At 47.1% G+C, this 11107-nt stretch overlaps 1 protein-coding gene across 1 annotated transcript; it reads left to right on the top strand.

Annotated features, from left to right (window-relative positions):
• The first annotated feature begins 9595 nt into the window (after positions 1-9595).
• On the top strand, positions 9596-10717 carry CCR6 (C-C motif chemokine receptor 6). The gene has a single exon (XM_068551666.1). It carries the CDS (start codon positions 9605-9607, stop codon positions 10715-10717), a length of 1113 nt encoding a protein of 370 aa, XP_068407767.1. The 5' UTR covers positions 9596-9604.
• The last annotated feature ends 390 nt before the right edge of the window (positions 10718-11107 follow it).

Genomic DNA, 11107 nt, shown 5'->3' with positions numbered 1-11107 from the left:
CGTTGCAGTGCAGGGGCTTCTCACTGCGGTGGCTTCTCTTGTGGAGCACGGGGTCCAGGCACGTGGGCTTCAGTAGTTGTGGCTCGCGGGCTCAGTAGTTGTGGCTCGCGGGCTCAGTAGTTGCGGCTCGCGGGCTCAGTAGTTGCGGCACGCGGGCTTCAGTAGTTGTGGCTCGTGGGCTCAGTAGTTGCGGCTCGCGGGCTCTAGAGCGCAAGCTCAGTAGTTGTGGTGCACGGGCTTAGCTGCTCCGCGGCATGTGGGATCTCCCCGGACCAGGGCTCGAACCCATGTCCCCTGCATTGGCAGGTGGATTCTTAATCACTGTGCCACCCAGGAAGCCCCCTGCCTGGAGTTTCTTAAACTGCCTGGTGTGGGCTGTGACCCTTGCCTCCCACTCGTGGGGCCCATTCTGATTTTTAGGACATGTATTATTGGGCATTCTTTTCATTTTTGAATGAAGTAGTCAATTAGCTGTTAGTTTCTGAGATACCTTCTTTTGCGTATTGTACCTAATGAAAATGGTACTAGGAAGCCATACTGTTTAATTGCAAAAAAAAAAAAAAAAGTAAATTAGCATTTAAAACACTATGTTAAAAATGTTAATCTAATTAAGTAACATTAAGTTTTCCTTGAAGTAACACTTTTTTTTCCTGGGTGGTAACAACATCTTTGAAATGTGACAATTGAGAGGCAGAGGGTCTCACCATAGGCATACATTGAATCTTGGGACTTTAGTACATTTACTTTTCATTTAAAAGAGTAATATATTTGTGGTTTCAAATCTTAAATGCAAATGTCATATGAAGGTTCAACTTATCACTGTGTGTCTCTATAAACGGAAGAAAAGCCATTCAAAGATATATCTTTTAATAATAGATGATTTCTAAGTATGTCCACGATGAGAAAAGAATCCATCAGGAGTTAGTGCAAGGCCTGTGTACTTTTCCTTTCATGCAGTTTCTGAGTGGTGGATACACTCCTAGTTGGAGGCCGGCGTGGAGACCAGCTTGCTGCCTAAAGATAGGGAATCTGTTCGCCTTAGTGATATCCCTCACCAGCTCGCCCTGGCAGGCAGTGCCAGTGCTGGACAGAGCCTGGAGCTGCTGGCCACCGGGCGGCATGTGGGCCTGGCATTCATACTTGTCTTGGAAGGAAGGAAGGAAGGAAGGAAGGAAGGAAGGAAGGAAGGAAGGAAGGAAGGGATAGCTCCGCTAGGTCAGCTTTTTCCAAAGTGTTTTCCAAAGAACACCGACTCTAAAGTTCCTGTGGGTGAGCAGGTTGGGAAGGTGTGATTGGTCAGCAAGGCTCTGAGCCGTGGTAATAAACGGTGACATAAATATCCAAGAAGAGGATGCAGGTGGTAGCGCTGCCCAATCCTACTCAACCCCAGAGCAATCTTTCCCCTGCTCTTCCTCTCTCCCTCTCTCCTGCTGTTCTTTGTACCCAGAGCATCTCCCGGGAACTCACTTTTAAGTGCTGATCTAAATTCCAGTGATCTAAGTTGCTGGATGCTGGAATTCCCGGTGAAGCCACAGTTCTCACACACAAATGTGCATTAGAGTAACCCGGAGACAGTGTGAAAGGAGATGGTCCATGATCACAGCGGACATGCACAGGACTCCAGAGCTTACCTCACCCCCAACTTTACTGATGACTCAGAAGACACAGGCAAGCATAGGCACGGGGTGACATCGCTTTCCTGGAGGGGCCCCGAACCATCAGATACAGCTTACTGAACATGGGTTTTGGTTTCAGATCAGTACGAAGTGTTATGAGCAGTACATGTGAAAACACTGCTCCCAGGGCTTCGCAGGGTTTACCCGCTCACCGCACAGCTGGAGGCTGCCTCTTTCCCATGCCCTGCACCCTCCCGTGGACCGGGCTCCAGCGGCCCCCACGCTCCACATCCAGGCACAAGGGTGTTGTCTGCCTCACAGCTTCTCCGTCAGGGACTCCACAGGCAAATGCACTTAACATGGTTCCAAGGAGGCCGGTCAAGGTTAGTCCTGCCCCCGTGTCTCCAGCTGGAAGGGAGAGTTGCACCTGCTTCAACCCTTTCCTCACCAAACAGCTCATCACCAGAGACTCTGATTCAGCAGGTCTGACCCACCTCACACCCAACTCGTGTTCTATAAGGACTCACCACTCTGCCTGCCAGAGAGTTTGCCATCCCCCAAGGCAGCGCGTGCCATTCTTACTGAACGGTTCAAATGTTCTTTCTAATGTTCAGTCAAACCTGTGCATACCGTCTCCACTCCCTGGGCACATTCTTACCCTGTGCGGGGACGTGTAAGCCTAGACCCTCTTTCAAATGACAACCTTGCGGGTAGTTGATGACCTCATTCCTACCTGGCCCTCCCTCCTTTCAGGTGGAACATCTCCAGTTCTGACACATGGGGGTCTCTCTTCACCATTTTTTTTGCTGCACCATAGCCGCTTGGCTTCAGCTGATTCCAGCTGGCCATTTTTTCCGTAGCTCAACTCAAAATTACTATGTAAGTCTGATCAGTGTAGACTTGATGAAACTATCACGTACCTCATTCTAAGCCTTGCAATAATTTGGCCTAAAAATAAAACATCAATTACTTTTAACAGGCTACATTTATTGAGCATTATTTTAGTTTTCTATTGCTTCCATAACAAATTACCACACATGTATTTAACTCTCAGTTCATTCGAGAAGGTACGAAATATCTATTTTTAAAATGTCTTAATATCACAATTTTTGTCACAGAAAGTCCGCAGATTCTTCCTCCAAACAGCTGACTATTGCTGCTCAAGATTTGGGGTAATTTACTTGAGGAAAAAAAAAGAAGGTTCCTTCCACGTTGTGGTGCCCCAGATGCCAATCTGTCACCAACACAATTTCACCCAAACAACTCACATGATTCTTGTAATGAAAATGGTGGTCTGGGGCAGGGTGAATTATTTCCAGTGACTGCGAGCGCCTTGCACACGTGTCAACCTGATAGCAGTCCGTTTTGAGGACACTGATTCTCAACCACAATAGCATTACGTTTGTCGTCATCCAGATTTCTATATTGTTGACACCCAACGGTTATGTAACACGATCCTTGAAAGATGCAGAACTTACAAATTTGGGTTACTGTGATTTATTCTGCCATTCTAATCAGAAATAAGAGTAAATCAAAGGAAATTAAAATAATGTCTCAGGAATAGACATAATTCAGACCAAACTTCTAAGGTCTCTGCTTTGGAGTGCACCCCCCGGCAGCGTGGCCTGAATATCCGGTTTCTTGCGGTGCCAGCTTAGACCCTCCTGCCGACGTTCGTGACAAAGCCTTTCCTGACCCTGGCCTTCTCCTTACCGGAGGGAACCCCTTGTTTTTCTGTACACCCCACTGTTGTTGCTAGTATTGCACAGTTTTATAATGGTTTGTTTACCTGGCAGCTTCTTGAAGCTGGAGCTTATGTTCAATGCATCTTTGCATCCTCTGTGTCTCTCCTCAGTAGATACTCATAAACATTGGTTGAACTGAATTCAATTTGAATTCAGGAAACATCATCTACCACAGTGTGGTTAAAAAATATCTCCCCGAAGTGGGGTTCCAGCTGGGCCGAGCATGCTGGGTCATCCCTTACCGCATTTTAACTGGGCTGCCATTCCCACCGTTGCCAACCCCACCTCCATATGGTATGAAGGCCTGACACCCCAGCACCCCGCAGCTGCGTCTCACCAGCACCCGTGTCGCCTCCCCAGGTCTGGACTCCGTCTGGGCTCGGTCCCTGCACAGCTGCCCAGCAGCGCGGTCTCCACGGCAACCCTGTGTCCCCGCTTCCGCGGCATCCCCTCCTGCTCTGCTCCCAGCCCCCTTCCCACGCACCTGTACCCCGCCCCTCCCTCAGTCTGTACCTTTTCCTCCTTCTGGAGTCCTTGCAAGTCCTTCTTCCCACACACCTTCCACAACCTGCTCAGTCCCAAGTGAGGACAAGCCCCCCGCATCAGCGCATTTGTGTGAAGCTGTGTGCACGTTATTTTTATTAGCGTTTTGAGGCATAATTTATAACAATAAATGTCACCAAGTTGAAGTACACCCTTCAGTGGGTTTTGACAACAGTCACCATCCTGACAGGGAGCATCTCCAGCACCACGAAAAGTCCCCGAGCCTGGTCCAGACGGTCTCTTCTTCCTATCCCTCACCCACGGCAATCACCGACTTGGTTTCTGCCACTATTGTTTTGCCTTCTCTAGAATTTCATATAAATGGAATAATGCGGTGCATGGGTCTTATATGTTTGACTTCTTTACCCAGAAAGATGCTTTTGTAATTCACACGTGTGGAGCGGGCATCGGTAGCCACTTTTCATCTTCCGACTGCGTTCTAGCGCGTGGATGGGGTGCAATTTACACATCTGTTCCCCAGCTGATGGGCACTGGGGTTCTTTCCAGTTTGGGGCTGTTAAGAATAAACCTTTGAGTACAAGTCTTTCATTTTCATTCTCCCGGGTGAACACGCAGGGGTCACTTGTGGTTCACGTGGTAAGTGTGTTGTTTAACTTATGAGAGACTTTGACTTGTTTTCTCAGAGCGGGTCTCTGTGCTGCATCCCCACCACTTTGGTGAGAACACGAAGCTCCACATCTTCTTCCACCGTCTTGTTTGCCTTTTGGATTTTAGCCAGTCTGGTGAGCATGAAACGACTTCTTATTGCAGTTTTAATTTGCATTTTCCTAATAATTAATGACATGGAGTGCCTTTTCTTGTGCTTATAAATACATCTATGTATTTTCTTTGGTGAATCGACTGAAAATTTTTGCCTGATTCTTCTTGAGTTGTTTGTCTTCTTGACATTGAGTTGTAAGAATGCTTTGAATATGCTGGCTACAATGATCAGATATAAATATACAATTTTTTCCCCATTCAATTGTCTTTTTCATTTTCTGAAGCCTTTCGAAGGGCAGAAGTTTTAAATTCTGATAAGTTACAATTTATCAATTTTATAACAGTTCATGCCTTGAGCAATTTATACAAGAAATCTCTTCCATTCCCGAGGGCATGAAGATTTTCTCCTCTGTTTTCTTCTAGATGTTTTATGGTTTTAACTCTCACATACAGATCTATAACCTATTCTGAATTATTTTTTTGCCTATGGTATGATATAAGGCGTATGGGTCAACTTTTATACATGAATATCCAGTTGTTCTGGCACCATTTACTGAAAAGACTGTTTTTCCCACTGAATTACCTTGGTAGTTTAGTTAAAAATCTGTATTTATTCTGTTCTATTGATTTATGAATCTATCCTCTTGCCAATACCACACTGTCATAATTGCTGTAGCTTCATAGTAAGTCTTGAAATCAGGTATTGTGAGTCCTACAATTTTGTTCTCTTTTTCAGAGTTGTTTTGGCTATTCTAAATCCCTTGAATTTCTTAATAAACTTTAGATTTACCTTGTCAATTTCTACAAAAACCCTTGCCACAGTTTTGATTTGGGTTTTGTTGTATCTGTAGATCAGTTTGGAGAGAACTGATATTTTAACAATATTGAATTGTTTAATCTACATATGACATATCTTTCCATTAATTTAGATTATTTAATTTCTCTCAGCAACGTTTTGTAGTTTTCAGGATATGTATACGTTTTGGTGGATGTATTCGTAAGTATTTCATTTCGTGTTTTCTGATGCTATTATGATTTTTTTTTTCAGTTTCAATTTCCAAATGTTGCTGGGGCATAGAATTGCAATTGATTTGTGTCCATCATCGGTGTCCAGTCTGATGTTAATCTTAATCAGTGTGTTTTTTTTTTTTTTTTTTTTTTCTGAACCGTGAGGCATGTGGGATCTTAGTTCCCCAACCAGGGATCGAACCCGTGCCCCCTGCAGTGGAAGTGTGGATTCTTAACCACTGGACTGCCAGGGAAGTCCCCCAATCAATGTATTTTCATTTTACATATTGTGTATTTCGCCTATAGGATCTTTCTTTAGGTCTTTTTATATCTTTCATGACACTCCTCATCATGTTTATGCCTTCCTCTACCTTCTTGATCATATGGAGTATATTTACAGTAGCTGTTGGAGCATCTTTTTCTGCTAATTCTATCATCTCTGTCATTTTTCTGTTTCTTTGTGTAGATCATGGGTCACACTTTTCTGTTGTTTTAAATGTCTGTGCTTTAGTCAGTTTGAGCTACTATAACAAATTACCACAAATTGTTGTTTGTTGCTGAAACAACAAACATTTTATTTCTCACGTTCTAGGGGTTGGGGAATCCAAGATCAAGGCCCCAGAGGATCCAGGTCTGATGAAAGCTTGCTTCCTGATCTGCAGTCTTCTCACTGTGTCCCCACAAGGTGCAGAGCAGAGAGAGGAAGCAAGCCCTGTCGTGTCTCTTCTTGTAAGGGCACGAATCCCATCATGGGGGGAGGCCCCATCTCCACCTGCCATCACACTGGGGATTCAGCTTCAGCATACAAATTTTGGGGAGCTGCAAACATTCAATCTACCATGGTCTGGAAATTTTTGTTTGGGTGCCTGACATTATGAATTTTACATGTTGAAGGCTGAATTTTGTTTATTTCTTTAAATAATTTTGGGCTTTATTCTGGAATGTAGTTGTATTATTGGAATCAGATGGATCATTTGAGACTTCCTCTCAGGCTTTGCTCTGGACGGCAGGTCCAGAGCAGCATTTAGGTCAAATTATTTTAACCCCATTACTCCTAGAATGGCACCCTTCTGAGGATGCTCCCAGGGCCCTGGGATGTGGAAGGTCATGGTTGCCACTGATGCCGAAACCCCGCCTCTCTTTACTGGTGCCGAATAGAAATGCGGAGACAGAGTTTTGGGTGAAGTAGAAAAGAGTAGCTTTTATTGCTTTGCCAGGCAAAGGGGGCCACAGCAGGCTAGTGCCCTCAAGATGTGCCCTCCCTTGAGAGTAGGAAAGGCTCTTACAGTCTAGGGGCGGGAAATCGGGCAGCAGACAAGGGTGCAAGTGGCACATTCTTCTTGACTTCAGGAAAGTTTCAAAACCATCAAAGCTGGCGTCAGGTGGTCCCAGGATGGGCTCTGGTGGTCCTTGAGGCTATCGTGCCATGACCTTCTTTCTGGAATGAAGAAGGCTCACAAAGGGAGGGGTCGTTAGGGAGTGTTTTCTCCAAGAAGTAAACACCAGGTGCATAGTTCAGTTCTAACCAGAAAACAATCATTTTCAAACAGCAGTTAAGCAAGAAGGAAAAGAAAAAAAAAAAAAAAAAATCTGTGGGAGAGAGTGGCCGGATGGGCTAAAAGAATAAAGTTTAACATGATGGAGGCTATCAAGTAATTTCTGTTGCAACAGCGATCTGGCCGTGGGAGAGCTAATTCCAGCCTGGGAGAGCTCCGCGAACCCCGCTGCCCAGCCTTTCTGGTGGCTCTTCCCCCAGTCGTGTGTCACTTCCTCTTAGGGACACCACTCTGCTGGTCTCCTCATTCTTCTGTGTGTAGGGCCTCCTCTCTCAGCCGCCCGGCCTCCCTGAATTCTGGTCCCTGTCTCCTCCACTCCACAAGAGGGCCATTCTCTGGGTTACCCCCTGCTCTGCACTTGGGAACTGCTCCCCTTGACAGCTGGGGGCTTCGCAGAGCTCAGACCATTGCCCACTTCACTGGTCTCCTGTCGGGGACCATAGTCCTGTGATGTCTGTCATCTAATGTCTGAAAACTGTGATTTAATGCATTTTATAGGCTTTTTTGGTTGTTTAATGCGGTAAGGTGCATTTGGTCTCTGTTAACCCATCATGGCTGGAAGCACAAGTCTTGAGTTTTGATCGATACGTTTACTCTGATAATCTGATCGACGTGTCTACTTCCTCAACATGCTTTTGCAGCACAGAAGCTCTGTATTATGCGTCTTCTGCATGCTCTGAAGTGCCCGTTAGAACTCTACACTTGCAGGCCATTGCAAAAGTGCAGAGGGGAGCCCAGCCTCCCTGCAGTCCTGTGTCCAGAGCAGGGACCGGAGCGGCAGCGAAGACTCAGTCTCCAGGCATCAGGGAAGGAGTGGGTTCAGGCCACCTGGTCTGTGTTTGGGAAGCAACAACGGGAGAATCAAATGATACCAGAAGTATGTTCAGAAAATCCTTCAGGCGACCTCTGTGATCTACCGAATCCTTCCCCCAGATGTCAGTGTTGACTCTGGAGGTGGGGACTGGCTTGGCGCAGGTAGATGGGTTGTGGGGCACATTCCTCCTTCTTGTCTGAGCCTCTGAGGCCCGCGTTCCTGTTGTTCCTCCGTCTTCTTGACCTTGCTGGGCCACATGGCAAGGGGGGAGCTAAAGGAGGAGAGTGAATGCGCATTTCACAGGAGTATCAGGATTCCAGGACAGGGATTTTGTCGGGGGTGGGGCTGGATAATAAAGCAGGAGGATGAACAACACCAAGTAAAGAAGGACGAGTGAGTATGGGAAGAGCAAAGAATCCTTCTTTCCTTCCTGTTTGCTTCAAATGCTAGATTTCAGAGTCCTGCGTGCTGAGACTCCAGCTCCATCCTTTCTTAGTCTCCTGGTGAATTTCTTGAGCCTGGACCCCGTGTCACCCCTCTTGGCATTCCCAGCATGTCACATGCTCCATCAAGGTTGTTTGGTAGTAGTCAGGCTGACCCGGCCAGGCTGGTCACACCGTTTCACAAACATGCAGCGCTCAGTATGCCTTTTCAGCCAGAGCGGTCACCTGCAGGTGACCTGTTCTCCAAGGACCCAGAGTGGGCCTGTCCACAGAGCCTCCCCTAACCACGCCAACCTGCACCTTCCTTCCCAAACTCTGGTTTCTGAGGGTTATGATGTGCTTGCCCCAGCAGATTAGTGGTTGTTAGCTAGACTGACCATTGGACATATCTGTGGCTTTTAAGGATTATATATATAAAACCATAAATATATACCCAGCCTTTAATATTATATATAATAATATCGGGCTAGGACTATGAATTATAAGTATCCTAGCAACATCTACACTTCGATAGGTTTTGTTCAGTGGAATCTTGTGAATGTAATTAATTTGAATTTTGCAGAAGATTTTTCTGCAGATCAAATCTGTGGTTTTGCTGATATCACCCTTTTTTATGCTCTAGATCAGGGATCGGCACATCACAGCCCATGGCACCATGTCTGGTCCGCCCACCCAATTGTGTAGTTGTCTGTAGCTGCTTTCACGCCGTACCCGCAGATTTGAGTAGCTGTGTCGGAGACTAGATGACCTGAAGATCCTAAAATATGTGCCACCTGGCCTTTTACAGAACGAGGCTGCTGACACCAGCTCTAAATGAATATTTCTGTGTAAAATAGTATGCTGTGCACTGTCTGTGTTGAAATGGGAAGAAACCCGTTTCCTTAATTCTCTGGCTCTCTGAGAATACTTAACTGTAATGCATTTCGCTTTCGTTCCCCCTTAGATTCACTTCTCTCCTGTTCTCTCCACTGTGAGCCAGAGGACTTGAAAGTCCACTCCCCTTCCATTCCAGGCCCGGACTTTCCGCCCAGGTCAAGCACCACCATGAGCGTGGTGAGCATCTTTTTTTATTTTGGTTGGGAGTATAATTTCGGTCAGTTGTGCTCCTTGAAAACTACACTACTGCTAACTCTGTCTTTGTTCACTTTTCCAGGAACCCATGAATTCCACCAACATCTACGACGCAAATGAGGATTATTTTGGGTTGGCTAATAGTTCAGATTATTCACTCGATGTTGATAGCTTTCTGTGTTCCTTGCAAGAGGTCAGAAAGTTCTCTGGGCTATTTGTGCCACTCGCTTACTCCTTGATATGTGTCTCTGGCCTCCTGGGCAATATTTTGGTGGTGGTCACCTTTGGTTTTTATAAGAAAGCCAAGTCTATGACAGACGTTTATCTCTTGAACATGGCCGTCGCAGACATACTCTTTGTCCTTACCCTCCCGTTCTGGGCAGTCAGCCATGCTACTGGCGAGTGGATTTTCAGCAACGTCATGTGCAAACTGACCCGGGGCATCTACGCCATCAACTTTAACTGCGGAATGCTGCTCCTGACCTGTATCAGCCTGGACCGCTACATCGCCATCGTGCAGGCCACCAAGTCCTTCCGGCTGCGGTCCAGAACCTTGGCTCACCACAAAGTGATCTGTTTGGTCGTGTGGGTGGTGTCGATCCTCATCTCCAGCTCGACCTTCATGTTCAACCAGAAATACAAGCTACAAGGCAGCGACGTCTGCGAGCCCAGGTACCACACCGTCTCCGAGCCAATCCGCTGGAAGCTGCTGGTGCTGGGACTTCAGCTCCTCTTCGGCTTCTTCGTCCCGCTGGTGTTTATGATATTTTGCTACATGTTTATCGTCAAGACCTTAATTCAAGCTCAGAATTCTAAAAGGCACAGAGCCATCCGCGTGATCATAGCCGTGGTCCTTGTCTTCCTGGCTTGCCAGATCCCGCATAACATGGTGCTTCTTGTGACCGCCGTCAACCTGGGCAGGACGGACCGCTCGTGCAGCAGCGAGAGGCTGCTGGGCTACACCAGGAACGTCACCGAGGTCCTGGCTTTCCTGCACTGCTGCCTCAACCCGGTGCTCTATGCCTTCGTCGGTCAGAAGTTTAGAAGCTACTTTCTGAAGATCATGAAGGACCTGTGGTGTGTGAGGAGGAGGCAGAAGTCGCCGGGCTTCTCCTGCTCCCGGCTGCACTCGGACAACTTCATCTCCCGGCAGAACAGCGAGACCGCGGACAATGACAACCCGTCCTCCTTCACCATGTGACGCCCCCCGGGCTCGGCGCGGACGGGCGACCAGACAGGACAGAAATGCACGGGGAATGTGGACGTGAAGCAGAAGCGAGCGGGTCTTTCCTGCAGGATCAGGGCTGCCCGTGCTCGGGGTGCTGGCAGGCACTCATGGGCAGCGTCCGCCAAACTCACTCGACGGGGGGCTCTGTGCCCCCGGTCCCTGACGGCTGGCGTTCTGCAAAGCAGGCTTCGGGAAGTGCTGAATGAAAACGAACTGCTGACAAACGTGAGCTCTTTCAGGAATATTCACGGAGCAGCCCCAGACCACGATGTCTTCTGGTCATCGCAAAACATCCCATGGCTTAAAAAACCAAAATGGAAAAAACAAACGAAAGCCCTCGTGTAACTCATTTCAGGCAAAAGG

This window comes from Eschrichtius robustus, chromosome 9, assembly GCF_028021215.1.
Source record: "Eschrichtius robustus isolate mEscRob2 chromosome 9, mEscRob2.pri, whole genome shotgun sequence".
NCBI lineage: Eukaryota > Metazoa > Chordata > Mammalia > Artiodactyla > Eschrichtiidae > Eschrichtius > Eschrichtius robustus.
Note: the sequence above shows the minus strand (reverse complement) of the source record. Positions and strands in the feature narration are given on the sequence as shown.